Raw genomic sequence first — 21,476 nt, 5'->3', positions numbered from 1 at the left:
TGCAATCATGCGGTCAAACTGACGTGAATTTTGTAGCGCGGGTTGTATAAACCACGACAACACACCCAACCGAAATGGGGACGCGACGCCACTGATACACACACACACACACACACACACACACACACACACACACACACACACACACACACACACACACACACACACACACACACACACACACACACACACACACACACACAGCATCTTATTCGTGTGCATTGTTTATATTCTCCTGGCCAGTTTTCCTGGTTGCGGGAAGAACACACCCAGGGTTTCTTAGAAAGGAAAAACCCTTCCACCGCCGTATAAGTGATCGCACTCCAACTGTTGGTTGCAGCGCGATTGCGATAACAAGTGGCAACTGTGAGTCAGCCGGTTTCATGGTGGGATGGGTTGAGTTTTTATTCCTCGAAAACTGGGGTTCTTTATCCCTGAAAACAAGCAAACATGTAATAAAGCACATGCACTGGAAAGATATAACACACTGACCTCACAGCCTTAATCGATTCGGCAGCAATTAAAAAAAATCTCACATTCGGAGTATGTTTCGATAAACAGCAATCATTATGAAAATTTCTTCATTATTAATTATTTGCATGCACGACATTAATGTGTGTAATTCATTTTTGAAATCATTATGAAGCAATCAAAACGTTAGAAAGTAGAATGCAATCAGTATAATTAAAATGAACTCACCTTAAAAAAAATCAGTTCGCTTTTAATAAAATGCAATCATTTTTTCCTGGAAATTTTGTCTTTCATTTGTTTTGATAGCTCAGCAAAATTTTTGAAGTACATTTTTGCATTATTGTATGCCATTTATCCAATATTTCTTTCTTTGGTAAAATTAAAAGATTTACAAAACAATTTACATTATAAACACTTTCACGCACACAAATCGTTTGGTTTTTTTTGATAAACAATAAAAGAGCCTCCTTTCACACGGGCAGCTATGAAAAATAAAATAATAATAAGTTAGCCGATAATAAGATAGGTGAGTTAGCCGATCTCATACGGAGGTAGCAGGGTTTTTTCTCCCGGAAACTCGGGTTTTTCATCCCGCATACAGACAAATCGTCCTTCAGAACACACGCAATTTACAGACAAAAAATACTAGTTGTGGTGGTGGTGGTGGTGGGCGGTAGATGGCGTTGATGGAGATGATTCGTAGTAGGGATTGGGTGTAATCGTTGAGACAGTTGTAGGTGTCCTCCCGCGATGAGTCTTCGGACTCCTTGGAGGTATCAGGAATAATAATAATAATGCCATGTTTTTGCAGTGCGATCCGCATAGTATTTATTATATAAAAGGTGAAACTCCACCTTAAAGAAGTGAATTAAATAGATTCCCAATGAAAAATATCAAGTAAGATTACAATTTGACTATAAAACAAGTAAGACCGATTATCTATTATTTGCTTGTGGAAATACGTTCATGTATCACTGCTAAACACTAATAAACAAATTTGTTATCAAAGATATGCAAAATATAGAATTTCGAGACGTGTTCCTAATTTTGAACTAATATCTAGACTTGTTAATATTCGAACTTATCTGGACGCTGGTAAATCAGATAATTATACAGAATGCATTCATTTTAGAAAGAAAAAATCATTTAAACTAACCTAATAATAGTAAACAACAACCGGAATACAAACACAAAGTGAATATTTTTTAAGAAAAATAAAATAAAATGAGAGAAAGGCATACACTGCAATTCGCGTGTGCTGGGATACAATTGAATTGCAGGTGTCCGGCGAAAGTGCGATCATAAAGTTGTGGGAATGACTGTCCGAACAATGGAGTATTAAAACGCGGCTGGTCTACAGCTTGTTGCTCAGGTAGACAACACCAAAGAAGCTGCAAGAAACAAAGCCTGTGGACTATTTACTAAGGAAGGATTCAGATGACCTGCCACAATAATAACTTTCATTTCTCATGTCCTTTCGCCTAATTAGGGGCACTACTCACGAAGAGTATAAAGTTATATCAACGCTTGCTTCTGACAACCCATGATTTCCTCCAGAATAATGAAACGATTTCGTTATATTTGAAGAGAATTTCTCAACAAGTTCCGAGTGCATCTGGTCAGGTCCCATCTGTAATTTACATTCTTTACACATCACCGGAGGCCTAATGATCTAGTTGTTATCGAAAACAACCAATTTTACGTGCAATCAGTGTAATACTCCGGCATCAGCTTCTGTCTATCCCTATGGTCAAAGTAATAAATTCGATTAATTTATCGATCGTTCTTTCACGAAAGCAACCTTTGACAGTACTTTCTATATTTGCATGTTATGCAACGACCTCTTTAAGCATAAATGCTTCGAGCACATATTTATGTGGGTCGATTTTCGTGTAGATGATCTAGACAACTATTATTAAAGGCGAGAAGAGACCTAATTCCTAAATGCATTAAAGAGTTGTTACGTAGAAAAGAAAAACGACTTGAGAGAGATTTCTTTCGTATTACGATGAGACTTTTCAAAAGCGACGCTCAAATGAAGACTCAAATTGATTCATTTGCTCTTCGGTGTTTATCGTCAGAAATGGGACTCGACGTATCACTCAATTTTAATTTAATATCTGTATTTGAAAGTGATTTATACTGCCATGCTCTATAAAAACTTATTTGTTCTTATTTTACATATACGCTTGGTAGCCGAAATATTAGGACTCCATGGTAAATGAGTGGGAGCCAGACAGGGCAGTAAGAGTATCTTTGTAGTTGTTTCCCTGCTAAGTTAGTCACGTGTATTGGATGTATTAAGAATGGGATGGTTAAAAAAAGAAAAAATATATATACATATATAGTCAACCAAAGCATGTTACTAGAAACAGCGAAAGCTAGTGGAAGAATCGACAAAATCCTAAGGTCCAACAGACGTGCAGAACTTATTCGAATGGGTTCGTGACACAAAATAGGATTGCTAGGGAGTGTATCTATGGATTGATGCGGACAAAAGACAATACAACTAAATCATAAATAAATCATTCTGGGCCAACAATACAAGGCAGTGATGGTGGAGCATGTTTTCTTGGCCCTCTTTTACTAGAAGAGCAAAAGACTGAATGGTAAGACCCCTGTACATCACTGTCGGCATAGTCAAACATTTGTCCTGCATGTAATGGATACTGCGAAGACATGGTGTGTCATCTAGGAATGATTACAGGAATATAATAACGATTTCACGGTAATGGATCGGCGCATTTATCACATTTTTTGCTGAACTTCATTATCACGAACATTGCCTTCAACATCCCAAAGATTCTCAGTCGGACTGACATCCTGTAACTAACGCACCGACTGCAACCAAGCTTGACAGAGGGTCAGAAGTTTTTCATGTTCGCCTAGGTCAGGCTACTTGTGAACGAAGGAAGGAGGTGTTTCTGAACTTCGTGGAGTCGGTCTTCGCGTTTCCAGGCTGTCCAGAGTTTTGACGTGATTCACCGTGCTATTAGGTAGACAGGTGGATTTCGCTAATAAATGCCCCTTCAATGTTCTTTAATAAATAATTTGTGCTGAAGCTCTTCAAACCATAATAAATATGAATGAAAGATTCTTCAAAAGGAAAACACACTCAGATCCTATTTTTCCCTTCATTTCTTTGAATCACAAGTTGAGAAATCGGAACTGAGTCCTCTTGAGGAATTCTTCGTTCATATTTTACCGAGAAGCGGGGTGATTGACATTTTGAACTTATTAGCAAAAATTTCATGAAATTCGCATTGTCATTTTGGCGTAACAACTCTTTAGTCATCCAAATAACAACACCTTTCACAAACGTTACATTGGACATCTAATTTTTGATTATTCGCATTTCAGCATTGTAAACTCAGTTCAGTATATCCTTAACTTTGTAACATCGCAAAGTACAACAATTTTTTAAATTTTACTTCGAACTCGACTGTTCAGTGTAAAAAAAAAAAAAAAAAAGACGAAACCGTTCTTTCATCGACTGCATGCTTAAAATCTTTTCAAGACCAACATTCTCTTCGCCAGTTCTCCGTCGATAGTGGAAGGTGGCTAACACTGCAATCGTTTTCTATTCCCTAACCTGGGGCGGCTTAATGCAACAGAGTAATTGAACCTGTTCCGTAGGTGCAATATAATGTAATATTGGGAGATAAATGGAAAAGCAATTTGAGGATTAAGTTCTAAAAACGCAACCTGATCTTCAGCCGTGTTTACAGCCAACGAAATGAATGGAATGCTACTCGATGTTTCATTCTGAGTATTCTCTCTCTCCATCCTGCATCAGGTCAGGTGTGAAGGTATAATTATTACTGTACATTCATACCCGAAAAAAAGAAAAGAATGGGGCTATTTGCGCAGCAAGTAGAGAGAACAAGAGTAAGAAAAAAATCCTTTTAACTTATTCCCAACTTTTCCTAACACGAAATCAAATATCCAATTTCGAAAAAATCAAATAAAAATTAGATAAGAAAAGCAGTCGAGATAGCTGATATTTATATCTAGCGTTCGCAATATTGCATTACGGAGAATCGCAAACTTTTCAAGGTCACTTGCAAAGCAGACGATCATCAATTCTCATAGTTTTGAGTCAGTTTTTAATACTTAATTAGCAAAGATCTCTTTAACTCTGTATTATATTAATTTCCATCATTTAAAAGTTAAAAAAAAAAAAAGATAAAATAAACCACAATTCGATAAATCGTTCCTTTTTTTTTTTTTTTAATGTTATAGACATCAAAAGGATTTTTATGGAGATTTTTGGTGCACTATCCAAAAGGGGAGAACAGTATTCTAACGCAGAAAAGATCTGAGTTTAATTACGCTGCTGATCAATAGATAGTAAAATCCAGAAGGCACGGATAAGGCTACGCTTTTATTGCCGCTGGCGGAGATAATAGGATGCGTTTGCTTCAGGAAAGGTTAGTAAGTGGATGGCAATGGAGGGGAAATATTGTCTGAAGATATTAATGAAAGGAAGAGGGAATGAAGATTTTTTTTTTTTTTTTGTGTGTGTGTGTGTGTGTGTGTGTGTGGAATTGGTTGCCTTCAGACGGAGAAGTTATGAAAATAAGCAATTAACGAAAATTTCATGAAATTCGCATTGTCATTGTACAGCATGCAATCCTAGCAGTTTTGCTTAGAGATCAGCAACAGGAGGTCGTCTGGCGTGAATAAGGAAAAAATGGAAGGGAGAAAACAGAACATTGGGGCGTGTCTACTTCAGTAGGCATTCTAAAAATGTCGAACTGTCTGCCATGTCATGCAGTAAGCGGTAGAAAAAGAATATGATGATCCAATAGCAAAAAACAGAAGTCGGACCATACAATAGTATGAAAGCCTATACATCATACCCGATTAAAAAAAAAAAAAATCCTAGAAATGTCAAAAGCAGTCGCTTAGTTGGTCCGGACGTGTCTCTTGTGTCCAATAGTAGTTCACATTAGTCAAACGATCTAGTGGTGATCTAAAGTGGCGGAGTGACACTGATGACTCAATTAAATGAAATGCTTCCGGTCGGTGTAGAACATACCATTGACGATCTAATCCATCATTACCTGCATCAAGGGATTACAAGATATTAGTTTTCCACATCTACTACGAGTCAAACATTTGACTTATTTAAGTATTTAGCCGCTCACTAGAGGAAATGCTGTTATCACAGGTATCCTGGAAAAATAAAAAATATCGTCAACAAATAACACACACACACACACACACACACACACACACACAGTCATTACTAATGTGTCGAGATAGGAAGAAAGATATCTCATCTTCCACCTTACGTGTTCAGCTAAATGGACTGACATGACGAAAGATGTATATGAAGACAGAAAAATACTAGTAGCAACATTTATTACATTCTTTTCAATATCAGGGTCACAATAACGGCGAGCCAGAGAAGCGCTAGCCTCGGACGCACAATGAGAAGACGCAGAAAAAGACAAGTTTTATCATTTTTATTATCTATATTTTAAACAGTGATTTTAACAGTATTTTAGGTATGTCCCCAGCCTTATGATGCATATCTTTATGTGTCTTGTAATGAAGAAAGCATTTATAAGCAATTTTCTTCTTACTCATTGTGTGCCTGTTTCCAGTTTTTATCTTCACCATCCTTCCAGGGGTTTAAGCCCAACGGCCTGTTCTGGTTTCATTCCATCTTTTCCTTGGTCGTCCCTGACTTCTGTGTCATCCAACTAGATGATATCGAAGTATTTTTTTTTTTTGGGTAGTCTTCAATTTTTTGTTTTTTCTCCCAGAGAATATAGCTTTCTTTCACTTCTCCTGTTTCTATTATTTTTCTTTCCGCAGTTTTTTTTTTTTTTTCAGTTTTTCTTCAAAAATAATTGCTATGAAACTACACTAAAGGGAAGACGTAATTTTATAATCGGTGGTAATCCAGATAACTGTATCACACTCTCTGTAATAAGACAATCCAGTGAGCGTAGTGGTTCTCACTGTATTGCCGAACATCCACCACTTGATGGCCCAATCGCTGCTCTGTGATTTTGCATCGAATTCGTAAGACCGCGTCCATGTCTGGAGTAATGAAGATACGACGTATGAATGTAACTTTCTTCTTGTTTTGCAAACATATTCTATACTACTTAATGATCACTGTGCGATTATTAAGAAACTCGAAACTATAGTTGCAGAGGTTATCACGGGTCACCTGAGGAAAGGCTGTCTAGAAAAGAGCGATAATGACTGAACTAACGAAAATCACAAAGACTACATAAAGAACGATATCAATGTCATACTCCGAAATCGTAACAATTCCCTTCATTCCATACTTGAGAAACTTCAAAGAGACGGCTGATGTGACTAGCAGTATACCGGAGCAATAAAAAAATGGGGAAGCTTTCAATAACAGTATGGATCCATCATTTACACGAATTGCATTGCATCTAAGTTTTCAACTGTAGTCACCCTCCGATATCACGAAACTGTAAACATATTTTCTGAACTAAATTTAAGACGCAATGCAATTCCTGCATCATAAAGTCGGTGATTACAGTCTGAACGTTTTATTTTATGGGGAACCCATTCACGACAGGCTAGTCAACCGACAGTGCACTAGTAGCGTGGATGAGTAAGAAGAAACTTCACGTTTATCTTGATGTGCATTGTATTCTCTGGGAAACACACGAATGTAAACTGTTTCAGAGCGTAGCAATGGAAGGGATGAACGAAGAAGAACAGAAATTTGTTCTGCGAGTTTGAAGATGCACTGTGAAGGAGTGTTGATTAGTTGCTGCACGCATTTGAACTATTTTGACAGAGAGTGGAAGTATTTGTAGAGATGCGAGCAGTGGAAACTGAACGCCTGTATGGAAGTGTATTAGTGAGTGAGGGGTCATTAATTCGCCCTATTCTGTATAGAATCCAGTATTTTTTGGGCACCACCCCAAATATGGGAGGTGAATTCAATGGTCGGACGGATTTGTATAAAGTTAGGAGTTAAACTCCTCGAGCGAAAAAGAAAGCCTAATTTTTTGGAGGCAGAGGAAGCAATATTTGTAATACGTTTGAGCCAAGAGAGATTTCAGGTTAGTTTTATCCCAAGAAGATAAATCTCATAATGCATGGAGATTTGGGTGTTGTCAAAAGTAAGGCTGGAAAAGAAGAGTTCTTTTTTGTGCGATATAAGGCAAAATTGTGTCTTGCTAACAACGAGATCGACAAGATTATCTACAGTAAATCCTAACGATGAATGTTTTGGGGACCTGTACTTACCGTGGTAGTGGTTAGGGTTCTAGAGATTGTGGTGATCTGTGCATTGTAGGTTTGTCAAATGAAAGGGAGAAATGCGACATGCTGTCAGCAAAACTATGTATTGGATTGGTAGTCTGCTGGAATAAATCACTTAATATATAGAAGGAATAGGGTGGGTGATAAAACAGAGCCTTCTCGAACCTCTGCATTGGTTCTATACTTAGAAGAGGTCAAAAGCCTCGGGGATATATAGGACAACCACTTGAGACTCACCAAATCTTTACAGGGTATTTGTCTACATATGGGCGACATCAGTGAGCAGATCGCTGACAGACAGTGACGGAATCCATAGTGACAGTCATTTCTTAGCTAAGAGTCTTCATGATAGCAAAGTGCTGATGGCTCTTTCCATTAAGCTGGAAAGAACTGAAGAACTGGAGTAAGAGAAAATGGGCGGCAGTTTGAGAGTATTTATTTGTCGCCATCTGCGCGGTTAGCCGAGTGGCTTTGCGCTTCGCAACTATATGCCTGGGAAAAGTGTCCTGGGTTCGATTCCCGTCGTCGATGTGAGGAGCTTAAGGATCTTTTTCAGACATAGTCAAGTTAGCCGGTCTTGGGCGTGGACTTCAGGTTCCCCCCCCAGAAAACCCCCAGTTTATCTGGGGATTTTCCTCCCGCAAGCAGGCAAACTGGACCTGTGAACACACGCAGCTACAGACATAGGACACATCGGGAGACATAAGGCTAGCCACCTTATCCTCGGAATGGGTACGGCTTAGAAGGGCTAAAGATAGCTCCTAATACCTGAAGGGAAGAAGAAGGATTTGTCGCCCTTCTTAGGAACAAGTTCAATATGGGCTAATTGCCAGACTGCAGGGTAATGAACGACTTCATTATTTCTTTATTATATCATTGTATTCATGTACTTTCTTGAGATGAGATCTTTCACTTAAACGGTAAAGTATAATGCACATCATAGCCATTTCTACATCGGTGGTCATCGCAATTCCCCCCACTCCAACCTTCATGACAGCATTCAAGCCGAGATCATAAATCGAAAACTTTGGAAGTTAAAAGCAATTTTAAAACTGTTGTCCTGTAATCAGCCTGATATAACTGCACTTTCCTGCTAATAAAGTTACAACTTTCTGAACAAATCGATCGATGCACAGAAAACAAAGTTTTCAAAAAAAAAAAAAAAGACACCGCTGGTGTCTCGCATACGTCCATGCGTGTGTTTAGCAGATGCACACACGCTACAACTGAACTCAACGTACTGCGGAAAACCGGATGAAGGACAGGTGAAATGGACGCTTTTTTTTTTCTATTTTACGTATAAAAATTCATTGCTTTTATTATCTTAAATGAGAATCATTTTGATCAACGTAAGATTAGCACAAGAATGGAAAATGTTATCGATTCGAGATCCCTCCTCAGCGATGAAAAGGCTGATACGCGAATACAATTTACATGACGAATTAATGCTAGTTATTACTGCATAGTTTATTTTCTCCCTGTTCACTAAGCTATAAAGCACCTGAACATCTTTCGCGACAGTTTAGCTTCCTGTACACAGAAAGAGCTAGTTGATTAACGAAATTTTTAGCCTTACGATAGACATCGAAAAAGCAGACAAAAGAGAAAAAAATGACAACGGAATCAAGGTTTGCGATGTGACGCAAAACATAAGCGGAAGATGACTCATTGGAAAATGTGTTCATGTTGCATTTCACCTATAAAAAAGGCAGAAATAAACATAATCTAAATCTTTATTATTATTATAATAAAAACCTCCATGGAGTCAAAGACTCATCGTGGGAGATCCACTGTTATACACACAGTTTATCATCCTGTGCCTTAAATATATTCACTGTCTCTGCACCACACTCTCGGGCAAAGCATTCCAATCACTCACCGCTCTCCATGCAAAAAGCCTGCTCCTCACTCCCTTGCTCACACCCTCCTTATACAGCTTCCAGGAATGACCTCTTGTTCTCCTGCTATCCTCACCCATTCTGTGCAAAACCTCCCCGACGTTAATCTAGTAATAACCACTTAACAACTTATATGTCTCAATCATATCCCCCCTCCTCCTTCTATCCACCAATTTCTGCAAATTGCATTTTGTCAATCTGACGTCATACTCTACATTCCAGAGACCAGAAACCACCTTAGTCAATCGCCTCTGAACTTTTTCCAACGCACTTTCATCTTTTTGAAAACCAGGTGACCAGATCTGTGCACAGTAATCCATATGTGGCCTGATCAAAGCCTTATACAAAGGAACCATAACATCCTTACTTCTACAAGTCAATGTCCTCCGCATCATTCCCATTATCCATTGTGTTGTCTTCACTATTTTAGTAACATGTCCCCGAAATTTTAGGTTCTTGTCTACAATCATTCCCAGATCTCTCATTTCCTCTACCTCTTCCAAGATATTCGCACCAATTGTGTACTTTACATCCCATCTCTGCTTCCCAAATTTCAAAACCTTACACTTTGAAACACTGAATTGGCATCCCCACTTATTTATCCATTCAGCCAGTGTATTCAAGTCCTCTTGCAAAGCTACAGCATCCACACTACTCCTGATAGCTCTGCCCAACTTAGCATCATCTGCAAACAACTGCACATCACCATTCAGACCTCTCCAGATATCATTTACATACAAATTAAACAGCAATGGACCCAAAACAGACCCTTGAGGTACACCACTAGTAACTTTCCTCTTCTGGGATATCGCTCCTCCATAGACAACTCGCTGATACCTATCAGACAACCAATCTCCAATTTAGTGAACCAATCTACTGTTCAACCCTATCCGTTCCAATTTAATTACCAGCTTGTCATGTGGCAATTTATCAAACGCCTTTGCAAAATCTAAATATACCACTGTATATACAATACCCTTATCCAACGCATTTGTCACTTTATTATAAAAAGTAAGCAGTTGCTAAAGCACGATTTTCCTTTAGTAAAACAATGCTGGCCGCCAAAGAGTATTTTTCTGTTGTCAACCCAATTCTGAACTTTATTCCTAACTAACTTCTCTAATACCTTGACCACAACTCCAGACACACAGACTGGTCTATAATTCAAAGCCTTACTCTTATCACCTCCCTTATGAATTGGAACAATTTTACCCTCTTTCCACTCTTTTGGAACTTGACTCAGTGAGAGACTCATGTTGAAAAGATATACAAAAGCTGTTGTTAACTCTCTGGCACATTCACTCAAAACAAGTGGTGAAATAGCATCAAGTCCCACAGCCTTATTTACATCAAGTCTATTCAATTCCTCATATACCTCCTGCTGACTAACAGTTCCTCCTTTCAAGTTCTGCATGATGCCACATTCACAAGAATGAAAGACCTTTAGAAGTTGCTCACTAAATATCTCAACTATATCCTCCGCAGCGGTTACCATTCCCTCCGTTTTCACCAATCAATCCAATCCTACCATAATCACTCTTTCTTCTACTGGCGACATATCGAAAAAAACTCCTTAGGATTTTTTTTTTGGACGCTTTAGCTAACTGCTGCTCATACTGCATTTTTGCTACCCTTATCAAGCTAGTCACCTTCCTCGCCTGCTCTTTGTACTTCTCATGCAACTGGTTGTTATATGTACTCATTTTGTGTTTCTTCCATAATACCTTCTTCTTCCAGTGGCAGGAAGAATAATCCAGTTTATGAAATGTATAATAATAACAATTGCAGAACGAATAAATAAGGAAACGATTGCGTATAATCAAAAAAGGGTGATTATACATGGCTAGATAAATATGCTCGCTCACTGGCATGTGGATTTTTGCCAGCTGGCGAGTAACTGCAAACTGGATAAAACCGAATATTTTTAAATTAATACAAATACTTTATAAAGAAAAATCTCTCGAATTTTATGAAAACAAAGCAGTATCGTATAGGAAGCATCGTATAAAAGGCTTCTAGTAGCAAAAATCAATGTCATAAATTACATTTTCAATAAAATTAATGTTTTTACTGTTTTTTCTATTCTTATTATTTTTTGATTCTTCCTTCTTGTGCAAACCTTTCGAAAAGATATATATCAGGCATACACGAGACACTGTAGAAGTTATGATATGGTGCTGTTGGACAGATGAGGTTAATGAGAAGGAACTTGCTGATATTTTTATTGTAAAAACACGAAGCTGTAATTGATGATGATGATGATGATCAGCCTATTTTTCTACCCATTATAGGGTGAAAGCCTCTCCCATTGCGGGAGGTTTTGGGTCTAATGCTTCCATGGTGACCCAGTCCATATTGGGAGAGTATATCTATACTTGGGTGAAGGATTGTATGAAGGTGGAAGACAATCACAAACATCCATGCCTACGCGGGATTCGATTGGCTATTGGCTGGAGTCTATTAGACTGGGGACCAATTCGTGGGGAAAGCTCAGAGAAGAGAAGAAGCAAATTCTAAAACATTCTAAAGCAAAAGCTAAAAACTAATTGTTTTTAGGTAGAACTGATTTTACCAAATCTCCATTACAGATTTAGTTATTTATTATTCCTTTTGTGCTATACTGCTGACCAGAGGCTCCTGATAGGCACTGGGGAACTGCAGCACCCCCAATTTTTCTCGATATATAAATGTATTTATTAATTTATTTATGTTTGCTTGTAATATTTAATTTTACCATCAACAATCCTATGCAATTCTCTTATTTTGTATAAAAAATAATTAAACTCCATCTTGTAGCTCACTGTGTTTACCACAGTGTCATATTGCTAGTATTTGCTACGCGCGCAAGAATATGCATATCATAGTGAGATGCGAGCTATTAGCGTAATGCGGCACTGTCCGTCGCGCAGTTGTTTATATGCAGTTTGCGCCAGTAGTAGAGAGTGTTCGTAGTGCTTATCGTGTTTACTCCGTCTCTTTAAATATTTGGGCATTACACTATCCCACATGTCTTTTCAGACTTTGTGGTGTAATATGGGGGGGGGGGGGGCAGATATCCCTCACCTCTTGAAAACGAACAACAGAGATAGTAGGAATTCGGCTGCGGTTCCCTTGCATATTTCAATACGAAATGGACCCACCCTTCGGAAACCGAAATTTTAACCAAAATTAAAATTCAATGGTGACGGACAGATTACGCTCTTCGTCTACAATTAAAATGTTAATTGAAGTAGCAGAGAGTAAGGGCTGCGTTGCTTTGAATTAATCAACAAATAAGGCTATGAAGCCAGACTGTATGAACTCCGATAAACCTTACAGAAAACTCAACATCTTTTCCTCTTTTAATGAGTCTGTTAATGATGTGTTAATTAGAAAAAAAAAAAAGAAAAAAAAAGCTAAATTCTTCACTAAACGCCATTTATTTTTTCTATTAAGTTAAACTTCAGAGAATTATGTGGTTGCTCTTTATGTAAAAATAAAATAAGTTCAATACAATTTTAAGAATAATTCCACTCGCAAAGTCTATAAACCTCTAACACATTAGTGATGTGAGTGGAGATGGGTGACACGTAAACATTAAAACAGGCAAATAAAATTATTTTAATCTTTATCTAAAGTCCGGATTCTACTTATCAGAATATTAAATAATTAACTTGTCTATACAATTTAGAGAATGTACTAGCAGATTCTACCCCATTTCGCGAATTAAACTCTTCTGGTTCTTTTCTATATAATGAAGGCAATGATAAAACGATAGATTCAAATGAAATACTGAAAGTTAGATGAGGCTATTGCCAGAGAAAACTGAAATGCAGTAAATTAAAAATGAACTTTTCTTAGAAATATTCCTGTTTAATAAGCATTTATTAAACTATTATTTTATTATATATAAAATTATTCTTTATTATAATCATATTATTTTGCAGAATGAGATTTTGTAAATGAAAAAAAAAATGAAAGTAGGAAACTTTTTTGTAGAGTGAAAAAAATTAAAAGGAAATAAATAAACATACCTTGAGAACAAAAGGTTCTACCGATACACGCCAAAATGCCATAAAATTGGAAGCATTGGCAATGGGTGAGTATTACTATTTGAATCTTCATATCTGCACGGACCACAATGAGTCTATTCCCATGGACCGATTGTGGAGGCCGCTTCACATCACTCCTAGTTCTGTTCCGCCAATTATTTTGTATATTAACTCTGCGAGGGTTTTCTGTTTATAGGAGAAAAAGAAAACTCTAATTTCTAAGCATTGTAATGAGTTCAACTACATGAGCAGCTGGATTTGGTTACAGGCATAATAGTCTTTCTATAGTCAAATGAGGAACATATGCAAATACATTTGACAGAAGATGGGCGCAACAGCAAACCCTAGTAAACCGTACAGAAAAATGAACACTCATTCCTCTTTTAATGACATTATAAGAGCACACATACAGTAGTAAAATGTACATTACGTTGCTATACGAATATACCCTTAGCCACCTTCAGATTCCGGTTGTATAAAGACAGCTATGACAAACAGGACTCTCCTCGAACTATACTAACCTTACGAATCGACTATGTAATGCTAAGCAACTTCCGGAAATGTGGCGCTATCAACGAGAAATGATTGAGAGGAAGATTAAGTAAACCGTTTTGGTATCTTCCTGTGCTTAATAAGAGGATATTTTCCATGCAAATACATTTACAGATTTACCTGCATTCTAAATCTGTCAACTACCTTTGCTTAATAAGAGGATATTTTCCATGCAAATACATTTACAGATTTACCTGCATTCTAAATCTGTCAACTACCTTTGCTTAATAAGAGGATATTTTCCATGCAAATACATTTACAGATTTATCTGCATTCTAAATCTATCAACTACCTTTATCCTCTGCAATGTATTCTCAGCTGTCCTGGTTTTCTGTTTGGACTATCCAAATTCTCTTTCACACGGCAATTAGACTCGAAGTTCGAAATAACCCAATGGGTTGTCCGACAGTAAGAAGGCGTAGTCGAGGAGGAAGAAGGTCAGGAACCGAAATAATCTTTCACGCTTCGCTACTCTAAAACACATTGGAATATTAACGCTAATTGAGTCCATCAATCGAATTTTAAGCCACAAACAGAATCGAGTGTACCTGTTATCTAAATGACAGGAGTTTTTCGTTATTGTAATATATATATATATGTATGTTACAGATACCAAGCAATTTTAAACCTGGTTTTACTCCATTTCCCAAGTATACAAACAGACTAAAAGTCAAGTTTGTGCCTGCAATTGATGCAAGTCTAACTGATCCCACAGATAGTGCAGGACCAGGGCAACTCGTGGCAAAGGTGGAACAAGCTCCGATCACTCATCTTAATATTTACCCTTATTTACCCTTAATGCCAAAACACATCTCCAAGAAGGGGATGTATGATGTTTTGTATTAAAGGCAAGGGGCCACTACCCAGACCGGTTTCGACCATTATTGTGGTCTCGTCAGTGGGAGCTAGGCTAGAAATACCAAGATTTAGTAATACAAGAGCTTGTAAGTATTTCGCCAAAACAAGTTACCATAAGGTGTTTTAACCTTATTAAATAAAAATCTCTGGAGGAGATATATAAATGTAGAAAGTATTTTTACCTTGGGTATAAATATGTTACAGATACCAAGCAATTTTAAACCTGGTTTTACTCCATTTCCCAAGTATACAAACAGACTAAAAGTCAAGTTTGTGCCTGCAATTGATGCAAGTCTAACTGATCCCACAGATAGTGCAGGACCAGGGCAACTCGTGGCAAAGGTGGAACAAGCTCCGATCACTCATCTTAATATTTACCCTTAATGCCAAAACACATCTCCAAGAAGGGGATGTATGATGTTTTGTATTAAAGGCAAGGGGCCACTACCCAGACCGGTTTCGACCATTATTGTGGTCTCGTCAGTGGGACTGTGGGATCAGTTAGACTTGCATCAATTGCAGGCACAAACTTGACTTTTAGTCTGTTTGTATACTTGGGAAATGGAGTAAAACCAGGTTTAAAATTGCTTGGTATCTGTAACATATTTATACCCAAGGTAAAAATACTTTCTACATTTATATATCTCCTCCAGAGATTTTTATTTAATAAGGTTAAAACACCTTATGGTAACTTGTTTTGGCGAAATACTTACAAGCTCTTGTATTACTAAATCTTGGTATTTCTAGCCTAGCTCCCACTGACGAGACCACAATAATGGTCGAAACCGGTCTGGGTAGTGGCCCCTTGCCTTTAATACAAAACATCATACATCCCCTTCTTGGAGATGTGTTTTGGCATTAAGGGTAAATATTAAGATGAGTGATCGGAGCTTGTTCCACCTTTGCCACGAGTTGCCCTGGTCCTGCACTATCTGTGGGATCAGTTAGACTTGCATCAATTGCAGGCACAAACTTGACTTTTAGTCTGTTTGTATACTTGGGAAATGGAGTAAAACCAGGTTTAAAATTGCTTGGTATCTGTAACATATTTATACCCAAGGTAAAAATACTTTCTACATACATATATATATATATATATATATATATATATATATATATATATATATATATATATATATATATATATATATATAACTTTTCAAAACTACTACTTATCAGCATATGTGAAGATATTGTCTTTAAAAAAAAAAAAAAAAAAACGTATTTAGAAGGATTATCTTCGAGTGAAAATTATATGAACTTAAAATAAAATTTGCTTCATTTTATGCTAAAGAAATCTGAATAGAGAATATCAATGAGTGAAGCGTGTTGTGGAAACGCTACACGCTTTCAAAACAAGTATGGAAATATTCCGAGGAAAGCGTCAAAAAGGTGCATCCTGGAGTAGCATTCTTATTCGGTGACGCCATAAAAGTTCACCATGTTCAGAATGTGTAATTAGAAAAAGATAACCATATTCAATGTGGCATAAGGATGGGAAAATATTTACATGAAAAACATATATGCGAGATTTTTCTCCTAAAGTCATCTAAAAATCAAAGTAGACTATTTTCATTCAAAAAAAAAAAAAAGAATAGAATCTCGAGAAAAGAAGTCCATTGTTGTTGCTAGAGGCCTTTAAGATGTGCTGACTTTCCCGTGAATTGTTTTAAAACAGCAAATCGCGCATAAACATTCCTGACATTGCAGTTCCTGTAATATTTAGCTTTAGTGGCACGGATCTTTGATCACGTGATGCACCTGGTAACACGGGCGCACAAATTTGATCTATGACTGGTTCCGCACGACCTTTACGTCCGCAATGATCGGCGATCAACATCTCCAGTCATTATCCCTATTATGTTAATTCATACTAAAGCCTCGTGCCTACATCCTTGTATAAATATCACAACACGGATACCTGAAGCTTTTCTAGGAAATGCAATTTCATTGGGATAACATAATCATCCTCTGCTAGCACGTCTGCTAGTGGAGTACTGCATTGGTTGGTTCTGCCATATCACAGACCATCGTTACTTCTTTTTTCTCTTAAAAATTAAGGTGCAGTTACTACTAATAGCATTTTTAAAGAGAGTTTCACTTCTGTACTTTCTCTTACAGTCACGCAGTCGCTCATCCCGCTAAAATACGTTTCATTCAATTTCAGCTGACTGGTCGGACTGGATCCAATGGCAAGGTTACAGTAAAGGTGAATTTCTCCGTCACGTGCAGCCAGCTCATTCCCCTAAGGGCTACGACGAGAAGCCACTGAAGAGGGCGACGGTATAACGGCGCGCGTCGATTCACCCAGTGCCTTTCTAAAGTAGTCTTTGTTGCGGTCCGTCAATGAATCGGCGGCAGTCGAAAGGCGTCGAGGGTCCGGATCGAGGATGGAGTTGGGTGGTGGTCTTCTCTTGTTCCTACTTACATTTTGCATTTTTCGGCCTTTTTCGATCGAGTGGAATCATGTACGTAGCGTTTCTGCAAACGTACTCCGTCACAAGGGAAGAGGCTTCGTGGCCGTTCAGCATTTCGTCGGCTGTTTTACAAATGACAGGTAGGCCGACTTCATTTACGATTGATTACGTTCCCATCTTTCTTATTTAGTGTTCTTATCAAGATGATAATTACATCAAAAAATGAAAATGAAAAACAAAGCGAGAAAATAGATCTAGAGTAAGAAAGCGTCACTTTAAAATTAATTCAGAGAATAAACGTAAAGATAATAACATAACACAGCCAGATTGAGGTTTGAATATCAATGTAAAACAGAAAAGAAATATTTAAAACTGATGCACATTGAAGTCCACTAAACATACGCTACATTAATTTTTATATCCATGTCTACATAAATAGCATCAACATTAATAAGAACAACTTGACATATACGAGCAATTATAAACATCTTATAAGTAATCTGTCTGTAAAATGAGCTGTCGTTCGATCAACGTTGGGCTGCTATGGAGTGGCCATCAGCCAACTTGCACATAATGTACAGTCTTTGAAGAACCGCTGAATCAACAGACTTGTCGCACAGCATCCGACCATCTCTGAAGTTCAAACTTGCCGAGGTTTCACGTTCATGTGAACACTAAAGATAAGCGTTCTTAGTTCCATTTATGGCTGCATGCGGACTCCTAAAATTCTTCGGTCATTATCGCAGTGCTTCAATGTTTTAAAATCAAATTCTGTGGTAATTTCAAAAACGAAAGACAGTTGAACAAATCAATACCGACGATTGGGTCGATTTTTAAAATAATAATAAAATAAAAACTGCTTCAATATTAGATATCCGATGTCGTATTATATTGGTGGGATTAAGTTAGAAGAAACTGATGAGACTAGGATTCTTGGAGTGTTAGTTAGATTGGAAGTCGAAGTTCAGGGACATGTGGCAAAGAATGCAAATGTAACTCAAAAGATAACTGCAATGCTGAAACGAAACTTGACATGTAAAGATAAGGATGCCATTTTGCCTCTTTACAAGGCCTTGATAAGCCCTCGCTTGGACTATTGTGCGCAGGTCTGGTCCCCGTTGTGATTCTGATATATTGGAGAGAGTATAAAGGAGAGTTAAAAATGATATCAGGATTGTGGAATACTGATTATGAAGACAGATTGAGAATTTGTAGACTGCAGACACTAGCAAACAGGAGAAAGAGGGTAATATGATTGAGTAACTTCTGAAAGGGTCATACAGGATTTCAATTTATGGAATTTTTCAATTTATGGAGGGCGAGGAAAGGACAAGAGGGTATTTCTTGGAAACTGAGAATGAATACTGCTAAAAAGGGGACGAGAGCTAGATTTTTTTCTCGTAGAGTGGTGCATGATTGGAATGGATTGCCACTGGATGTTGTGAGTGCAAGCAGCGTGAATGAATTCAAGAATAAGTATATAGAGTGTGGCCTCTCTGAGTCCCTGAAGGTCTTTTTTAATAATAATAATAATAATTATATATTGCAATTTCCAAGAAATATATACGCTTAACTGCGCCGCGATTTTTCTTAAAAGTTAAATATGCGATTATCGGAACGGACCGTAACAGCATCAAGGGCCAAAGTGCACGTTTTTGCAATACGAATATCTTCCATATGAGTACGATACAAGCGTATCAATAGCTTTCCACAAGCGATCAGTGGGAATTTTGGACCATTCTTCCTGTAGTCATGTAATGAGGTCCTGAACCTCTATAGGATGAACTGGAGCGTTCATCATTGAACTCTCCGGTTCATTCAACAAAGGTTCAAAAGGTTTGAGATCAGAGCTCTGTAGAAGCAGCCAAGTGTGGTGATGTTCATGCCCATAAACCATGCACTTAAAGCAGAAGCCTTATGATACGGTCCTGCTGAAAGAGCCAATGGTCTGTTCCGTAGAAACACCACAAAGTAGGACGCATTGCATTGTCCAGAATGTTCAGGTACCTCTCGGAGTTCAATGCTCGTGGCACCACATACAGAGGTCCGAGGCTAAACCACGAAAAACAGGACCTTACCATCAACATCGCCACCTCCGAATTTCATAGTTGGGGTTAAGCATTCTGCTAAACGATGTTCACCGAGCATCCGCTACATTGTCCATCTGCTCGGTAGAGAGGGTAGCATAATTCGTTGCTGCTCCATAACACGCTTTCAAGCTTCCACGTCCAGCTGCACACGTTCTTTGCACCACTGAAGACTGCATGTTGGTTCGGGTAATGTGGTGTTGCATATTGTTTTTGTGAAGATTCGTGTTCCAGTCGATGGTTGGAACTTTGCATTCAATGTCCGCCAACGAATGGCGGTTTTTACATTTATCCTTCATAGCTCCCTACAGTCATGTTCGGTGAATGTGGTGAGTTGTCCACCGTGGGTAGCACTTGCAGTTACTCTCTGTGCTTCCATCTCAGTATAGGATCGCTGACTGTCGACACGGGACGGCCCAATTTTTCAACAATTTGCCGAACAGATAGGCCTGCAAAATCGCATCCTATCACAATGCCTCTTTCCAACTCCATCGTTTCCCTTCTCGCATCCATTTCATCCGGACACAGTTGCACTGATTTGGGAGCCTCCTATTCTCCCATTTTAAATCGGATAAAAACACGTGACTAATTACATGGCACGATGCACTTTGCCCATTGGAGGTGTCCGTTGACTTCTTTCCAAGCAGTGTATACGATTATTAAGTTTTTAGCATGAGAAAGAAACTTTTCATATCTTTTCGTTTATCGAAGGGAAGGGCGAGAACACAAAAGAGCAAACACACAGTCTACGAAGTGGATAAATAACTTGCAATAACTGACATTGCAGTTATTGCAAGTTATTTTGCAATAACAGCAATAACTTGCAAGTTATTGCTAATTTTTAAATTAGCATTTAGTTTCATCGCCATGAACCTGTACAATACTGAAGTCAAAACGCCCTGAATAAAAATAGCTGGTGATCTTTAGACGTACTTCATATAAAAACAATAGCAAATAAATTAACTATGGTCGACTGTACGCTACACAAAACTGTTTTACAACTGACTGACTTTGTGACGTCATTCACTTACGTATGTTGGGAACAGACGCGTTACTTAGATGGACACAAACCATGCATAGACTCATAGATACGTGTGCTGTTTCACGTCATATGTTCAGTATTTGTGTGGACCTGACCTAACCTAATCTAACCTACAAAATGTGCTAGCAAATGAGCAATTCGATTCGGCTTGGTGGTATACTCAAAAGCGTTGCGAATCAATCAAATGTTATGAATGGATCTAAAAAAGAACTGAAGGAAAAGAAAAAGTACGAAAAATTATCTAGTGCAGTGGATCGAAAAAGGATAATTATACTTAACAGGAAATAATATTTTTAACTGACTGTAAGCAAACAAAAGTTAGGGCGTAAAACATTTCCGACCGTACTACTTGCATACGGAGATCAAGTTGTTGCTTGTATCCCACAATGCGCTGCACAGTATGTGTATAATTGCTATACATTATGGTGATATATCATCACTTTCTACTGTATTCTTACTTGGCTTTGACCCAAATATAAGTATATAAACCCAAAACATTTTACCATCCAATGTTTAATGTTATTTGCGATGTAGGAGTTATTGGCTACTCAATAACGCACATTATCAATTATCATTACTCGTCTAGGACTCCTTGCTTTCGTGTGTTAGAGTGAATGCCGCTTTCCACTCGATAGAATTCATTCCTAACTGATTACATCGATGGTAAGGCATCACAGAATAGCTCATGTCCACGATTTATCGAGAACTATGTTTGCCTCTGGAATTGGCACACTTGATTCCAAGAAAGATTAAAAACAAACAAGTCGAAGTTACTAAGGAAACGTAAACTGGTGAAATGAAGATCCCATGAGATAAAATAAACAATAACACATAGTCGAGCCTAACTACGATTG

At 37.9% G+C, this 21,476-nt stretch overlaps 1 protein-coding gene across 1 annotated transcript in view; it reads left to right on the top strand.

The window, feature by feature from the left end:
• The window catches only part of LOC150095753 (uncharacterized), a 145,290-nt gene that overhangs the window by 44,303 nt on the left and 79,511 nt on the right, over positions 1–21,476 (top strand). The window contains exon 5 of the mRNA XM_090409952.1: positions 17,404–17,633. Coding sequence (XP_090266078.1) covers positions 17,404–17,633 — 230 coding nt within the window. The remainder of the gene's footprint in view (positions 1–17,403; positions 17,634–21,476) is intronic.

Source organism: Typopeltis vanoorti, chromosome 20 (assembly GCF_054136105.1).
Source record: "Typopeltis vanoorti isolate ZY-2024b chromosome 20, IOZ_Tvanoo_1.0, whole genome shotgun sequence".
In the NCBI taxonomy this organism is placed as follows: Eukaryota; Metazoa; Arthropoda; class Arachnida; order Uropygi; family Thelyphonidae; genus Typopeltis; species Typopeltis vanoorti.
This window is presented reverse-complemented; position numbering and strand designations above follow the sequence as displayed.